The sequence below is a fragment of the Macaca nemestrina genome, chromosome 18 (assembly GCF_043159975.1).
Source record: "Macaca nemestrina isolate mMacNem1 chromosome 18, mMacNem.hap1, whole genome shotgun sequence".
NCBI lineage: Eukaryota > Metazoa > Chordata > Mammalia > Primates > Cercopithecidae > Macaca > Macaca nemestrina.
This window is the reverse complement of record NC_092142.1, coordinates 57,075,889-57,092,328: the sequence shown is the minus strand read 5'-3', so window position 1 is coordinate 57,092,328 and position 16,440 is coordinate 57,075,889. Positions and strand designations below refer to the sequence as shown.

General features: G+C 51.6%; 1 protein-coding gene across 2 annotated transcripts in view; it reads left to right on the top strand.

Annotated features, from left to right (window-relative positions):
- The first annotated feature begins 3,996 nt into the window (after nucleotides 1-3,996).
- LOC105491524 (cyclic nucleotide gated channel subunit beta 1) overlaps nucleotides 3,997-16,440 on the top strand; it is an 88,855-nt gene continuing 76,411 nt past the window's right edge. For both annotated transcript variants that reach the window (XM_071084654.1, XM_071084655.1), the window contains exons 1-10: nucleotides 3,997-4,118; nucleotides 7,834-8,000; nucleotides 10,567-10,624; nucleotides 10,911-10,983; nucleotides 12,020-12,110; nucleotides 12,212-12,242; nucleotides 12,472-12,517; nucleotides 14,162-14,237; nucleotides 14,542-14,590; nucleotides 15,007-15,184. In XM_071084654.1, coding sequence (XP_070940755.1) covers nucleotides 7,842-8,000; nucleotides 10,567-10,624; nucleotides 10,911-10,983; nucleotides 12,020-12,110; nucleotides 12,212-12,242; nucleotides 12,472-12,517; nucleotides 14,162-14,237; nucleotides 14,542-14,590; nucleotides 15,007-15,184 — 761 coding nt within the window. In that variant the 5' untranslated portion in view covers nucleotides 3,997-4,118; nucleotides 7,834-7,841. The remainder of the gene's footprint in view (nucleotides 4,119-7,833; nucleotides 8,001-10,566; nucleotides 10,625-10,910; nucleotides 10,984-12,019; nucleotides 12,111-12,211; nucleotides 12,243-12,471; nucleotides 12,518-14,161; nucleotides 14,238-14,541; nucleotides 14,591-15,006; nucleotides 15,185-16,440) is intronic.

Below are 16,440 nucleotides of genomic sequence, written 5' to 3'. Positions count from 1 at the left end.
TTGCCTGGGACTGGGGTATACGAATGAAGAGTGGTTACCATCTGGCATGAGGGGTCTTACTGGGGCAATGGGAATGTTCTAAAACCAGATGTGGTGAGAGTTGCACAGTTCAGTCAATTTGTTAAAAATCATTGAGTTAGGCGGGGGTGGTGGCTCATGCCTGTAATTCCAGCCCTCTGGGAAGCCCAAGTGGGTGAATTGCTTGAGCCTGGGAGTTCGAGACCAGCCTGGGAAACATGGCAAAACCCTGTCTCTACAAAAAATACAAAAATTAGCTGGGCCTGGTGGCGTGTGCCTGTGGTCACAGCTACTTGGGAGGCGGAGGTGGGAGAATCACTTCAGCTAAGAAGGTTGAGCCTGTGGTGAGCTATGATCACGCCACTGCACTCCAGCCTGGGTGATAGAGTGAGACCCTGTCTTAAATAAATAAATAAATAAATAATAAGTAATATAAAACTCATTGAATTGTATACTTAACATGGGTGAACTTTATGGCATATATATTCCCATAAGGTTGTTTTGAAAAATAGATTCCAGCCAATTTAGTAAAAGAAAGCAAGACATTGGCCCTGCCAGTCCCTAGAAGCTTCCACATATGCCTTCCCAATCACAATCCCCAACCCAGCAAGAGGGAACCACTCTCCCTCCTTGTAGTACTTTTATTTATGGGCAGCTGTAGAAAACTTTATTTAACAACTCTAGGCTTTCTAGAAAACCAGACACTGCAAATGTACTTATGTTTGTAGCCATAGACAGGACAGGCTAATTTTGCCTTTTGGAAACTTTGTATGCATGGATCACCGGGGTCTTCTTTTGAATCTGGCTTCTTTCCCTCCACATATATGCACATGAGATTCATCCAAACTTTAGCCACTCTGTGTGGCTGTGTTTTGCTCATTTTCCCCACCCTAGATCCCATTTCTCTTCACTCAGGCCCATCTAACTTTCCCTCCTTCCCACTCTGCAGGTTCTCCAACTGCTGCTAAGTTGCCCAATCCCAGAGATGCATTTCAAGTCTCAGCTCAGTGGCCCCTCGGATAACTGCCTCACTCCAACACAGCCACTGCTCTTGGCTTTCACCTCACCCCATGCTTCTGCTTCTCCATCCCCATCCCTGGCAGCTCCTTAAGGCTCCTTTACCAGCTCCTGCTCTTTTTGCATCCTCTGAGTGAGCCCAAGTGTTCCAGGTGCCACCTCTGGTCCCCTTTGTTTCCTTGGGTTTCCTAGGTGATATCAGTCAGTCCTGTGGCTTTAAGCATCATCTGCAGGCTGAGGCCTCCAAAATTTCTATCTCCAGTAGACCTCTCCCTAAGTCACACACACACAGTCACACACACACACACAGTCACATTTCAACCTGGATATCTCTCAGACATTTTTTTTTTTTTTCCTTAGGCTGGAGTGCAGTGGTGTGATCTTGGCTCACTGCAACCTCCACCCACCAGGTTCAGGCGATTCTCCTGCCACAGCCTCCAGAGTAGCTGGGATTATAGGCACCTGCCACCATGCCTGACTAATTTTAGTATTTTTAGTAGAGATAGAGTTTTGCCATGTTGGCCAGGCTGATCTCGAACTCGTGACCTCAGGCGATCCACCTGCCTCGGCCTCCCAAAGTACTAGGATTATAGGCATGAGTCACTGCACCCAGCCTCTCTCAGACATCTTAACAAAGTAGTGCTCATTATTTTCCCCCCAAAATTCTTCCTCCAAACTTCCAGCCCCAGGCTGCTTCTTTTCAGTACATGTGTAAACCAGCCTGGGGTGGTTTACTGGTTCACCCACTAAACCAGCCACCCAGTTGCCCTGGGTGAGCCCCTCCATGCCCCCCTTTTTCCTCCCCTTTCCCTTCTCCTATCTGTACTCCCACCAGCATAGTTGAAGCCCCATCATCCCTCCCGTCAGGCTGCAGGCAAGGGCGAATGTCACCTGTGCTACTCGCAGGCCCAGGCAGAGCAGAAGGGCTTGCTGCTGTTCCCTGGGAAGGAGCTCTGACCCTTGCAGCCTGGCATATTTGTAGGGAAGGGTCAGGGAGTACCTTGAGCTTTACCACTGGGGTCTGGCCTTCCTGGCAGAAAGAACTTTCTTTTGCATCACTTGCCTTGTGGAGGTTGCATTATCAGAGGTCTTGAAGCCCAGCACTGGAGGGGAAGTCAGGGTTCATCCAGTCGCCAATCGGCTTGTCCCTCTGCAGCCTCCTGACCAGTTTCCTGTTTCCATGCTTGTCTGCTACATGGAGCCACACAGATCATGCCCAGCCCCTGTTCAAAACCATCATCTAAAACTACACTCCTTCCTGTGGCCTATAGGCCTCACAACATCTGCCCCTGCCCCCTGTCAACCTCATCTCCCACCACTCTCCCCTGCACCCACTAAGCTCCAGGCTCCCAGGGCCCCATTCTGCTCCTCAAGGCTCATTCCAGCCTCAGAACCTTTCTCGTTGCAGTGTCCCTGGTCTGGAGCACCGTTCACCCAGCTCTTTTCACAGCTGAGTCTTTCTTGCTTTTCATGTCTCAGCTCAAATATACATCTACCTCATCATAGGGGCCTGCCTACCTACCCCCACTGCCCTCCACAACACACGCTTCTGCCCTGTTTCTTTTATGGCACTTAGCATAATTTGCAATATTCTTTATTTGTCAGTAATCTCCTCCATTGGAATGTAAGCTCCATGAGGACAGAGCCTATGTCTGTCTTGCTCAGTGTGCCAAGGCTGACACACTGCCAGGCACAAAGGAAGAGCTCTAGGCCAGGTGCAGTGGCTCACATCTGTAATCCCAATACTATGAGAGGCTGAGGCAGGAGGATTGCTTGCATTCAGGAGTTTGAGACCAGCCTGGGCAACATAGCGAGACCCTTGTCTCTAAAAAAAAATAGAAATTAGCCTGGCATGGCAGCACACATGAGTCGTCTGCTACTCAGGAGGCTGAGATGGGAGGATCACTTAAGCCTGAGACGTTGAGACTGCAATGAGCCATGATCCCACCACTGCACTTAGCCTGAGTGACAGAGAGAGACCGTGGCTTAAAAAAAAAAAAAAAAAGAAGAAGAAGAAGAGGCCGGGCGCGGTGGCTCACGCCTGTAATCCCCGCACTTTGGGAGGCTGAGACAGGCAGATCACGAGGTCGGGAGATCGAGACCATCCTGGCTAACACGGTGAAACCCCGTCTCTACTAAAAAAATACAAAAAACTAGCTGGGCGAGGTGGCGGGCGCCTGTAGTCCCAGCTACTGGGGAGGCTGAGGCAGGAGAATGGCGTGAACCCGGGAGGCGGAGCTTGCAGTGAGCTGAGATCCGGCCACTGCACTCCAGCCTGGGCGACAGAGCGAGACTCCGTCTCAAAAAAAAAAAAAAAAAAAAAAAAAAAAGAAGAAGAAAGAAAGGAAAGGAGGAACTCTAGAAATGGTTCAGGTAATTAAATCAAGTCCTGCGCCTTTGCCAAATATCCCTCAGAGCCTCCACACTGAGCCCCTTTTCCTTGGGCCCTGTCCCCTTGTGCCCTCTCCTCCTAGATCTCTGTATCCCTTCTAGTGTCCAGCCTCAGTTCACCGTGCAGGTCAGATGCCTCAGTCATCTGCCAGGCCTTGGATTCATCCTCAAGGCCTAGCCCTGGGACACAGCCTTTCTGGCAGAGCCCAAGGCAGGGGAGCCAGAAAGAATCTGCCTGCGTCCTGGCCTGGGGACTGGAGAGTTGGGATACGCCTCTTGCCACGGCTGAGTGGAAGCTGACAAGCCCCTGCCACTTTGAAGAGTCTCCAGGCATCACATGGGAACTCCAAGCTGTTATTCTCCCATCAGCCACTCTGTGTCTTGGCCAAGGTGTGTGGGAAGCCAGGCCCCTGGTAACCCGGGCAGGTCCCCTGGCAACCCATGGTGCTCCAAACCTGGGCCATGCAGGGGCCCTTCCCTGGGGCCCACATCCTTGCTGGACCCTGGGAGTTGGAGGGTGCTGCTGGTTTCCTGGGCATCAACAGCCTCTTTTCTCCCCTGCCCCCATTCAGCGCCCGCTAATCCTTTGCACACGGCCCAGCTACTGCCAATTAATCTTCCTTGTGTCTGAGGGGCCAGCTACTAGTGGCAGCGAGAAGGCAATTCCTGGCTGGCGGTTGGCATCTGAGCAGGTAACTCAGGATGAGGGGGAGGCTCGGTGGGACCCTGAGGGGATCCCCATGTTCTCCCTCTAGAAAGGCATTTAGGCAGGACCAAACTGGCATGGTGGGAAACCTGCGGCTTCCCTCTCTCTGGTGGAGCTCAGACTTTAGCGTGCAGCAGAATTTTCAGGACAGCTTGTGCAATGCAAATTCCTAGGTCCCCCAGGAGGGCTTGAGGGACCTAGGAATCTGTATTTTCATCAGCTCTCCAGAAGATTCTGGAAATACTGGTGGTGCAACACCATAGCTCCCCAAGCTGCCACTCGTGGGCCCCCTTCCCTCCTGAGCCTCCCTCATCAAAGTGCGGTCAGCAGGGACACGGGAGAAAGATGGGAGGGACCTGTAAAAATTCTCATTTAGGAGGAAAAAGAAAAATGGGGGATCAGGGAGGCTTCCTTAGTCATTTCCAGAAGGTTTAGAAATGCAAGCCAGAATTGCTGCCTGCTGGGAAGGGTCTACAGGCCTGGCCCGCAGAGGAGGCCAACACTCGGCAAACGCCACGACCACCTGGGAATAGATGTGGGGCAGCTGGAATCGGGCAGACCTGAGTGTAAACTCAGCTTGGCCACTGCTGGCTGTGCTGCTTCAGGCGATTCTGTTGACCTTTCTGTGCTGCATAATGAAAATTCTTATTTTACTGAGTGCAGGGGCGGGGCGTGGTGGTGAGAGCGAGGATGAGTATGATCGTGAGTAGAATGCACTTAGCTCAGCCCTGGCTCTCGGGGCTGCCTGTGGCTGGTTGGGGTCAGTGAAATCTGCCATCCCAACGTGTGAGCTCTGGCAGTCCAGACTTGGGAAAACATTGTGTCTGCGCCCCCACCTTCAGGGAAATGGAAGACCGGAGGGGTCATGTCTGCCCCAAGTTCACTTTTTGGGAGGCTCAGCCAGGGATCTGACACTTAGAGCTCTGTTCCCACCACAGCCTCTCATGGGAGAGGCTGCGCTGCTGATGCCAGAGCGGGAACAGAGGTCAGGGCTGTAAGTAGAGCGCAGGCAGCATAGCCGCGGGCTCTGGGGAGCTGGGCTTGGCCTGGGCTGCCCTCTTCAGCTGGGGCCAGGGTCCCTGGCAGAAAGGGGCATACAGACACTCTGCCAAAGCCTGGGTTGCCCATGGCTGGGAGAGGGGTGGGGCACACTCATGTGGGACAAGAGCACATCTAGGGCTAGGAGTTAGCACACACTGACCTGCACACTGCCCACTGGCCAGGCCATCCTGCAGGGGTTCAGTCATAAGGGCTGGGGCTCCCCATTCCCCAAACAGAAATCAACCAGAAACAACCTGTATAAGGTAGGACTGAAATAACACAGTAAACCATGAAAAAAGGCTTACCTGGCATTTTATCTTTTTCTTTCTTTTTTTAAAATATAGCACTATAAGCATTTTATTTTATTTTTGAGACAGGGTCTCACTCTGTCGGCCAGGCTGGAGTGCAATGGCGAGATCTTGGCTGACTGCAACCTCCAGTTTTTGGGCTCCAGTGATTCTCGTGCCTCAGCCTCCTGAGTAACTGGTACTACAGGCGTGTGCCACCATGCTGGGCTAACTTTTTGTATTTTTGGTAGAGACAGGATTTCATCATGTTGCCCAGGCTGGTCTTGAACTCCTGAGCTCAAGCCATCCGCCTGCCTCAGTCTCCTAAAGTGCTGGGATTACAGGTGTGTGTCACCACGCCCAACCTTTTTCTTTTTTTGGAGGAGTCTCACTCTGTCACCCAGGCTGGAGTGCAGTGGCGCAATCTCTGCTCACTGCAACCTCTACCTCCCGGGTTCAAGCGATTCTCCTGCCTCAGCCTCCGGAGTAGCTGGGATTACAGGCACGCACCACTGTACCCAGCTAATTTTTGTATTTTTAGTGGAGATTGGGTTTCACCATGTTGACTAGGCTGGTCTCAAACTCCTGACCTCAGGTGATCTGCCTGCCTTGGCCTCCCAAAGTTCTGGGATTACAAGAGTGAGCCACCATGCCAGGCCCACTTTTTTTTTTCTTTTTTTTTTGAGACAGGATCTTGCTTTGTCACCCAGGCAGAAGTGCAGTGGCATGGTCACTGAAGCCTCGACCCCCTGCCTCAGCCTCCTGAGTAGCTGGGACTACAGGTGCACACCACCACAGCAAGATTTTTTTTTTTTTTTTTAAATAGAGATAGGGTCTTGCTATGTTGCCCACGGTGGTCTTGAGCTCCTGAGCTCAAGTGATCCTCTCATCTTGGCCTGCCAAAGTGCTGGGATCACAGGCATAAGCCACTGCACCCAGCCCATTTTACCTTAAAAATTTTAAAAATGATGAACATAGGTTAATTTTATCTTAAAACAGATTTTCCACTCATGTATTACTCATAATGAATATTTTTACTTATGAAATTATGCAGTACATGCATATTACACAATTAATGTTTTCATTTGATACCATGTAATAGTCATAGCCAACATTTATTAAGCCCTTGGCATGTGCCAATCACTGTTCTGAGTATGTTCCACTTATTATTATTATTATTATTGAGACAGGATCTCACTCTGTCACCCGGGCTGGAGTGCAGTGGCACGATCTTGGCTCACTGCAACCTCCACCTCCTGGGTTCAAGTGATTCTTGTGCCTCCGCCTACTGAGTAGCTGGGATTACAGGTGCCCGCCATCATGCCCAACTAATTTTTGTATTTTTAGTAGACATGAGGCTTCCCCATGTGGGCTAAGCTGGTCTGGAACTCCTGGCCACAAGTGATCCGCCCACTTCGGCCTCCCAAAGTGCTGGGATTATAGGCGTGAGCCACTGCGCTTGGCCTAAGTATGTTACACTTATCAATTCATTTTATCCTCACAATTAACCCATGAGGTAGGTACTATTAATATCCCTATTTTACCGACAAGCAAACTGAGGTACAGAGACATTAAGTGATCTGCTCATGACTTGACTTCAGAGCAGGCACATCTTCTTGCTAGCTCGGTTAGACTGCTTCTTTCTTTTTAATGCCCCCGTAATAGTCCATTATTGGATATAGTGTAACTTACTTAATACATGCCTCTCTTACAGATGAACATTTAGGTACATGTAAGTACTTTCCAATAACCAATCGCCTCTTGATGAATATTTGGGTGTTTTTCCTTTTTTCGCTATAACAACCAGCTTCTTTGTACACATATATTTATGGCCTTGAGTAATTCTATAAGGTAAATACCTAGAGATAAAATTGCAGAAATATATATGCACACATATATCTGTGTATATATGTAATATATATGTGTATATGTATATCAAATATATATGTGTGTATATATATTATATATTTTTTGAGACAGGGTCTCACTCTATTGCGCAGGCTGGAGTACAGTGGTGCATTATGACTCACTGCTGCCTCGACCTCCTAGGCTCAAATGATCCTCTCACCTCAGCCTCCTGAGTAGCTGGGACTACAGGAGTGAGCCACTACACCTGGCTAATTTAAAAAATATTTTGTAGAGACGAGGGTCTCGCTATCTTGCCCAGGCTGATCTCAAACTCCTGGGTTCAAGCAATCTGTCCACCTCAGCCTCCCACATTGCTGGGATTACAGGTGTGAGCCACCGCACACAGTCGAAATATTTTTAAAGTTGATGAAGGAAAAGGAAATGTACAACTCACAAGAGTGGTCCATAAGTGGCGGGAGCAACTGTGAGTGCTCCAGGGAGGGCTAAGGACACTGTCTCCTACAGGTGTCAGGATGTTGGGCTGGGTCCAGAGGGTGCTGCCTCAGCCCCCAGGAACCCCTCGGAAGACCAAGATGCAGGAGGAAGAGAAAGTGGAACCAGAGCCAGAGCTGGAGGCAGAGGTGGAACCAGAGCCAAACCCTGAGGAGGCTGAGACAGAGTCCGAGTCCATGGTGAGAGGTGGAGGGGGAGGAGGGGCAGGCCGGCCTTGCTGCTCAGGGTCTTCCCAGTTTGGGCCACCTGCTCTCCAGGGACCTTCTACAGTGGAAAAGGTTAGCATCAGAAGGAAAAGTGAGGGTCACAGGGTCCCACACTTGTTCAAATGAGAAAACTCAGGTTCAGACAGTGGATAGGGCTGGCCCAAGACTAACATTTTCTGTAAAAGGCTAGATAGTAAATATTTTAGGCTTTGTGGGTGATGCTATCTCTGTTAATTACTCAATTCTGCGATTATAGTGTGAAAACAGTTATAGGTAGTGCATGAATGAATGAGCATAGCTGGGTTCCAATACAATTTTATTTATAAAAACGAGCAATAGCCTAGATTTGGCCCACAGGCCGTATTTTGCTAACCTCTGGAGTTCAGAACAGAGCTACTCACAGGAGCCAGTCCATGAACTGTTTATTACTAGTCCATGATGGTTAAGCAGTTTGTACCAGAATGTAAATCTACTCTGTAGCTAAGTACACCGATTGATTTAGTTGCTATTTATTTTGTACCAAGACTTTCTCAATGAAGGAAGCAGTGCATTGATAAACATTCTGGTGCAAACTGCTTAATCATCATGGACCATTAACAATTTGCAGACTGGCATGGATCCATAGGCCACACTGTGGAGTATTTCTCCAGAACTTTTCCTCTGCAACCCATCCATTCAGGAGGTGGATGACAACTAATTCAGCAGCTCAATTCGACAGATGTGATTGAGCTTCTAATTGATGCCAGGCCCTGTGGTCAGTGCCGAAAGCATAAAGATGAATAGGCCTTGCCCCGGGGGGTCAGCAGACAAGAGCCCAGCCAGTTCATTCTGCCAAGAGACACAGGTGGGGAGGAGGGAATGTGGTGAGCCCCAACATTGGCCTCAGCTCTCCCCTTCTTGGGGAGCCAGAAAAGTGTGTCAGATCAAACAGTGGGAGCTCAGAAGAGGGACAGTCATCTTCACTTTGGAGATTGGCGGCTGATGGGGGAGAGCTTTTTAGACGCAGAGGATGGAGCAGAATTTTAACCCAGGGAGATGGTGATGCTGGGCATTCCTGGCAGAGGAAAGGCTGTTACTAGAGAAGGGCAGGGTGTGTTTAGGAAACAGGTATAGCGTGTGTGTATGCATGTGTATATGTTGCATGTATATACACGTATATGTCATATATGTGTAGTGTGCTCTTGGTATGTCTGTGTCTGCACATATGTATTTGCAAATTGGGTGTGCATGACAATGTATGTGAGCATATATGTACATGAATGCATGTGTATGTGTTTGCACATATGTTTATGTGCACATGTATTAGTATGTCTGTGGTTCCATGTGTTTGTGTGACATGCTAGTGTGTATGTGTATGTGTCTACATATTTCTGAGTATGTGAGTGTACTCATGTATTTCTATGTGTATGCATGTTTGTGTGTCTGTGACTGTGTCATGTGTATGTGTATATACACAGTTGTCTCCACATGTGTATATATACACATTTTGTGTCTGTGCATGGATGTTCATGTATGTTTAGATGCAGAAATCTGTGTGTATGTGCATATCCATATGCACATGCTTGTGTGTATTTGCAAATATGCAAGTGTGTGAGCATATGTGTGTATACACATATTTCTGCACTTGTAATCATATGCAATGTACCTATGCATATGTGCATGTTGTGTGTCTCTACACCGGCAGGCATATGCATGTGTGTATCTGTATGCATGCATGTGTGTATATGCACGTTTGCATATGACTGTATGCACATATATGTGTGTTGGGGCATGTATGCATATGTACATACACATGTATATGTACATATGTTTTTGCCTGTACATGTGTGCACATGCACTTATTTTTGTGTCTGCACATGTGTGTATATATGCATGTTGATATTTGTGTGTCACTGTATGTATGCATATGTATGTGTACATACGCTCATATTGTATGTCTGTTCATGTATGTATGTGAATGAGAGTATGCACACATTTGTGTGTATGTGTGTGCATGTATGTTTGTTTGTACATACACATATGTGCATGTCGTAGCAGGAGGTGTAGCTGCAGAGGCAGGTGAAAGGCAGATAGCAGAGGCCAAACTCCAGCTGGCTACTAGGGAGGAATGGAAAGTTTGGGCCAGAAGGAGAGGGAGCGCCCTGGTGGGGGATGAGGGGCGTGGACTCCTCCCATCTCCCTCTTCCCCTCAGCCTGCCTCAAGACTTCATAACTATCTCTAAATGGTCCTCTCCCCTCTCAGGCCACTAAAGTGGGGCAGCCTCCTGGGGATATTTTAGGCCTGGGAGGCTGGGAGGCCACCTTGGACCTTGGGGGCTGTGAGGGCCCCCAGCCCCAGATGAGGGGTCCCTGGGGCTAGGAGGAAGGGAGTATCCCAGGTGGAAGGTAAGGCCACCAGGATTTACAGAGACGATGCTGAGGAAAGAGCTGTTCGGGTCTTTTGTGGGGCAGGGATCCCTTGAGGGAGAATCAGGGGCTGCCCCTGTCCAAACCAGGCTGGTCTCACCTAGGGCTTACTGGCCGTGTTTGAACCCTCTAGCCCCCCGAAGAGTCACTCAAGGAGGAGGAAGTGGCTGTGGCGGACCCAAGTCCTCAGGGTGAGTGAGAGTGCGGAAGCCCAGGCTGGCAGGGCAGGAGGGCCGGCATTCTCCCCCTGGAGCCTCGCAGAGCCCACGAGGTTGGCAGACCCATTTCGCAGATAAGGAAACTGAGGCTCAGAGAAGCTAAGGGTGGGCTCCCGGAGACTTCAGTTGATCTGAGCTGGAGCCTGGCTTTCTGACCCCTTGGGGGCTCTCTCTGCTTCCCTGACTTGATCTCCCCAAGCAGGGTAGAAATGGGCCTCTCTGAGGCCCTAGATCTGAAGGATGAGAGATTCTTTTCCAGAGACCAAGGAGGCTGCCCTTACTTCTGCCATATCCCTCCAGGCCCAGGGTGCTGAGAGTTCTGAAATGAACAGGTACTTTACCACCCTCCCCTCTCTTCAGGGCCAACCTGCCCCCGACTCCCCTCCTAGCTAGGGAGCCCTAGGGATGGGGGGTGGATGAGTACTGCCCTCAGCTCTGCTGTCATTCTGGGGAAAGCCCTGGGACATCCTGGGAATTGGCTGAAGTGAGCTTCAGGTGGATGGTGGGCTCTCCCACAGTAAGCCTGAAGCTCCCAGTTTGTAATTTCTGCTGGAAATCCAGAGTCATGCATTCATCTCCATTCACCCCATTCATTCATTCCTTCACTCATTCATTCATTAGACTGCTGGCTCCTTGAGGGCAGGGCAATGTGACCAAAAGAAACAGTGGGTCAGAGCTGCCTAGTGAGCGCCCCTGTACAGGGGGCCGGATGTTTCTCAGTGCTCGGGTGAGATGCAGGCCCAATGGGGTCAGAACTTCTGCTTTTCCCAGAGAAGCCAGAAATCCAGGCTTTTGCATGGAATCTCCCAGTTGGTTCAGACATTTCACACCATGGTGCTTGGGGCCTGAGCATGGCTGGGGCTGGGCTGGCCTCAGGCAGGGAGGCTGTGACCTTCACATTTAGGCTGCTCAGCCTCTGCCACAGCATTACACCGGCAGCAAACCTTGGCCCTTTGGGAGCATGATGTGTGCTCAGAGCAGGACAGTGGGAGGCAGGAGGAGAGGAAAGTCAGCTGCTCTGTCCTAAGCATCCATGGGGGGTGGACTCCGAATGGCACCCGGTCTGCCTGGCCTCACGAAGCAGCAGCATCCCCCATTTTCCAGAGAAGCACATGGAGTTTCTTGGGGAGGAGATGGGTCTGAATCTCCCAGTGGGGAGACAGTGGTTTAGGATTCAAGCCAAGTTCTTTCGGACACTGGACTTGCCTTGGGCCAGTGGTAACATGTAGGTACTTTCCAATAACCACACCACACACATACAGATGACAGTGACACTCAGGGACGGGGACTCACCTAGTGTCTTGGGCCTCGAGGGCCTCATTGAGCTAGGGGAAGTTGGCGGCAGGCTGGTGTCTCTGTCCATCGCAGTCCCAGCCGCAGGGTGCTGACCTGGCTCATGAAGGGCGTGGAGAAGGTGATCCCACAGCCTGTCCATAGCGTCACAGAGGACCCGGCTCAGGTACTGCTGGGGCTGGAGGTTGAAGGGGCTGGGTCGGAGAGGGGCTGTGGGGAGGCTGCCCTTGGGCTCCCCGCCCATGTCTATCTATCTGTCCCTGGCAGATCCTGGGGCACGGCAGCACTGGGGACACAGGTAAGACCAAGCGGCAGGATAGCTTTTCAGCGGCAGGGCTGAGGGGCTGAGGGGTTGCTGGGATGGGCCCTGCCCCTTGGGAGCCTCTGCCCAGGCCAGATCTTCTCATCTGATCGACCCTGAGTTCGAGCCTGGGATTGAGTTGGGCTCTCGGTGCCCACTCCAGGCTGCCCAGGGGGCTGGGGCAGGTCTGCTACTGACTGCCTTTCTGTATTTTCTGACCCTGCAGGGTGCACAGATGAACCCAATGAGGCCCTCAAGGCCCAATACATGAGGTGAGTCCCTGTCCCTGAGTGTCACTGTCATCTGTATGTATGTGGTAGGAGTAACAGGGCCTTGGGTTCAGGAGCAGGGTCTGTTACCACCTCAGGGTATGACCTTGGATGTGCCTCCCGTCTCCTCTATGCCTGTTTCCAGCCATAGAATGGGGACAGTGGACCGTGTGCTGCTCATAGTTTGTGGCAGAAGGTCCCTGGGTGCACCCAGGGATGACTGAGAGGCCCCTGGGTGGGGCCACCCTCTGAGAATGGGGAGGGGCAGGGATGAGCTCCTCACAGGTGGGCTTCATGTAAGTAGGCTCCGTGTGGAGCCTGGAAGCAGGGCTTGGCTCACTGTGGGGGACATCAGGGTGCCCAGGCTGGCCTCAGTGTCTGACCTCTCAGAGCTGACTCAGGGAGGGGTGGCTGCCCCATCAGTAAGGGTGGCAGGCTGGCGGGGGGACTCTGGCAAAGAGGGGAGCCAGGGAGCTCCGAGAAGGGGCCCTGCTCAGTTTCAACTGCCTCTTCCTTGCAGGTGTTTAGGCCCTGTGTGGCCAGGTCCTCCAGGTTTTCAAGAGAAGCTAGAAATCTAGCTTTTTATGTAAAACCCTCAAATTTTAATCAAGAAGTTTTCAGGACACTGTAGACTTCCAAAGTAAGCTTGAAGCTCCCAGTTTGTAATTTCTGCTGGAAATCCAGAGACATGCATTCATCTCCATTCACCCCATTCACCCCATTCATTCATTCCTTCACTCATTCATTCATTAGACTGCTGGCTCCTTGAGGGCAGGGGCTTTTGTCCTGGTCACTACTGAACCCTTGGTGCCCGGCACAGCACCTATCAGAGTGAGGACTCAGCACACACAGGACAAATGCATGCATGAATGAACATACTTGTATATAATCACACACTTCATTCATTCATTCATTCATTCATTCCTTGCTGCAGCTTGCTCTCTGTGTCTTTTGGTCCCCTACTTCCTTCTGAGACGTGCGCTGCTGATTCCTGAGACCATGAAAGCAATTTAGGATGAGGGCACCTAGAGGACTCACCAGCCTTCTTTTGGGCCATACTTGGGGGAACCGGTTGTCCTGGGAACATGGTGCCTCCCTGAAGAGAGTGGGGCTTCCCAGAGGCCAGATGGATTTGGGATCCAATGCTTGACCTTAGGACCAGCCACATAATTAATTTGTGGGGCCCCAGGCAAATGCAAATGCAGGCCCCTTAAAATTTTTTAAAAAATGTTTTCAGACTGTGACAGCAGAGTATGAAACCAAAACCAGGTCCTTCTAAGTCTAAGGCCTTGTGTGATGGCACAGGTCACACTCCCGTGCAGCCAGCCAGCCCTGTCTGTTCCAGCACAGGGAGCCCCCAGGGCTGCACTCAGGTCCTCGAGCGGCTCTTGCCTCTCCTCTGATGCCTCAGGAAGCCACGGCTGTGGTTCCAGAGCCTGGTCCAGCCCTGGCTCAGAATTGGAGTCTGGCAGGATTTCCCCACCGCCTTGGGGCCCTTTGAGAGTTTCCAGGACAAGGCCGCCACTACACAGAGCAGTGGTGGAGGCCATGGAAGGGCTGGTCCGGGGCGGGCCCCGCGGTGGGCTGTTAGGTAGTGCACTGACCTGTTCCCTCAGGGCGCTCTGCTGACCACTGGCCCCTCTGCAGGCCCGGGTCACGTCTGCTCCTGTGGCTGGAGCAGAATCTGGAGAGAGTGCTTCCTCAGCCCCCCAGATCCTCCGAGGTGAGCCAAGGAAGGGAGGGGCAGGGAGTTGAGTATATGGGGGGGTGGTTTCTGGGGCCCCAGGAGGGCCTGCCTCCTCCAGCAGGCTGTCCCCACCCCCCTGGAACTCAGAAGAGGGCGATGCCCCCCTTGGAGAGTCCTTGATGGGGAGGAGTGACTGCGAGAGGTGGCGGGGATTCAGAAGGAGAGACCCCCCAAGCCCCCCACTCACCAGCCTTGGGCCAGTGCACAGCTGGTAGTGGGGGTTGGGGAAGTGCACAGAGCTTGCTATGGCCCATGACATTGTGCCCTGTTTGTCACCCAGGTCTGGAGAGATGAGCCTGCAGTTGCTACAGGTGCTGCCTCGGACCCAGGTACAGGGAGGGGAGCTCAGGAGGGGGCTGCCTGGGATGGTCACGGGCTGGGCTCGGGGGTCAACTGGGCCCTGGAGAATCCCCTGGAGGCCCTTAGCCCCCACCCAGACTAGGATGGGGTTCAGGGCTTGCCAGGAGCAGGCTGCTGTAGGGGACACCAGAATCCCCTCCCCAGTCCAGACTGGGAAGCCAGAGTCCTGGAAGAGACGTGTGGGTCTTGGATAAGTCCCTTCCCCTCCCTGGGCCTCAGTTCCCTTGTCTGTCTGGTCTGTTTGAGGATAGGAATGGGTGAAGTGGTCCCAAAGGGCTCCCCATTCAGTCCTGTTAGTGCCTGAATCTGGCCCCTGTGCCCTTGAGGGGTTGGAGGAAGCCCTCAAGGGACAGCGTCTCTAGCTCCTGCTTTCCCCGCTGTTTAGTGCCTCCAGGATGCCCCCAGGAAACAGGGCCCAAGCTGCAGGCCCGGGAGAGCGCCCCCCTGCCCACTGCCATCCCCCTGCAGCCCAAGGAGGAACCCAAGGAGGTGCCAGCTCCAGAGCCCCAGCCTAGCTCCCAGGCCCAGGCCTCCTCCCTGCCACCACCCAGGGACACTGCCAGGTGAGCCACCCTCAATGCTGCGCCTCCCACCAGGGAGCAGGATGAGTACGTAGTCCCTGCCCAACACCTAACCTCCAGGAAACCTGGAAGAAAATTCTACTGGATGTGTGCAGACCCCTTCCCAAGGCAGCCACATCAGCTTCGTGCCCTTTCCCACGTTTCTATGCATGTCCAAGCTTTCAAGCGTTGGGTACGTGTTTTTTTTTTTTTTTTTTTTTTTTTTTTTCTTTTTTCTTCAACACACACCTGACAGGAGCAAACTATACCTACTCTTCTGCACTTTCCTTTTTTTTTTTTGAGACAGAGTCTTGCTCTGTCTCCCAGGCTGGAATGCAGTGGCACAATCTCGGCTCACTGCAACTTCTGCCTCCCAGGTTCAAGCGATTCTCCTGCCTCAGCCTCCTGAGTAGCTGGGATTACGGGTGCAGGCCACCACGCCCGGCTAACTTTTGTATTTTTAGTAGAGATGGGGGTTTCACTGTGTTGGCCAGGCTGGTCTAGAACTCCGGACCTCAAGCAGTCTGACCACCTCGGCCTCCCAAAGTGCTGAGATTACAGGCATGAGCCACCCCGTCTGGCTTGCTTCTTTTTTTTTCTTAACTTGAAAAATGTGTCTTAGAAGCTGTTTTATCCACACAGGTCTTACTGCATTCTTTCTTTGACAGCTGCATTAAATGGATGCACCAGTTTTTATTTAACTACTCAGTGGACATTTACATTTGTTTTCACTCTTTTGCCACAATCAATAGCCCGTGCATGCATCACTGGGTTCACACACAAGTAAATCTGGAGGATAAATCAGTGGAAATGGAGTTCCTGGGCCAGAGGATACATGTATTTAAAATGGGATACAGGCTGGGTGCAGTGGCTCATGCCTGTAATCTGAGTACTTTGGGAAGCTGTGGGAGCAGGAGTTTGAGACCAGCCTGGGCAACATAGCAAGACTCCATCTCTACAAAAAAATTAAAACAAAAACAAAAACAAAAACAAAAAACAGCCGGGCATGATGGCATGTGCCTGTAGTCCCAGCTGCTCAGGAGGCTGAGATGGGAGTGAGCTATGATCACACCAGCCTGGGCCACCAAGTCAAGAAAGAAAGAAGGAAGAAAAAGAGAAGGGAAGGAAGGAAGGAGGGAAGGAAATCAGGACAGGTGTTGCCACTTTCCATGTGTGAGATGCCCAAAATGCACTCCCTTCCGGGGATGGGTGGGAGGGTTGGGGGAGCCTGAGCTACCTGCTGGGGCCTGAACAGTAGC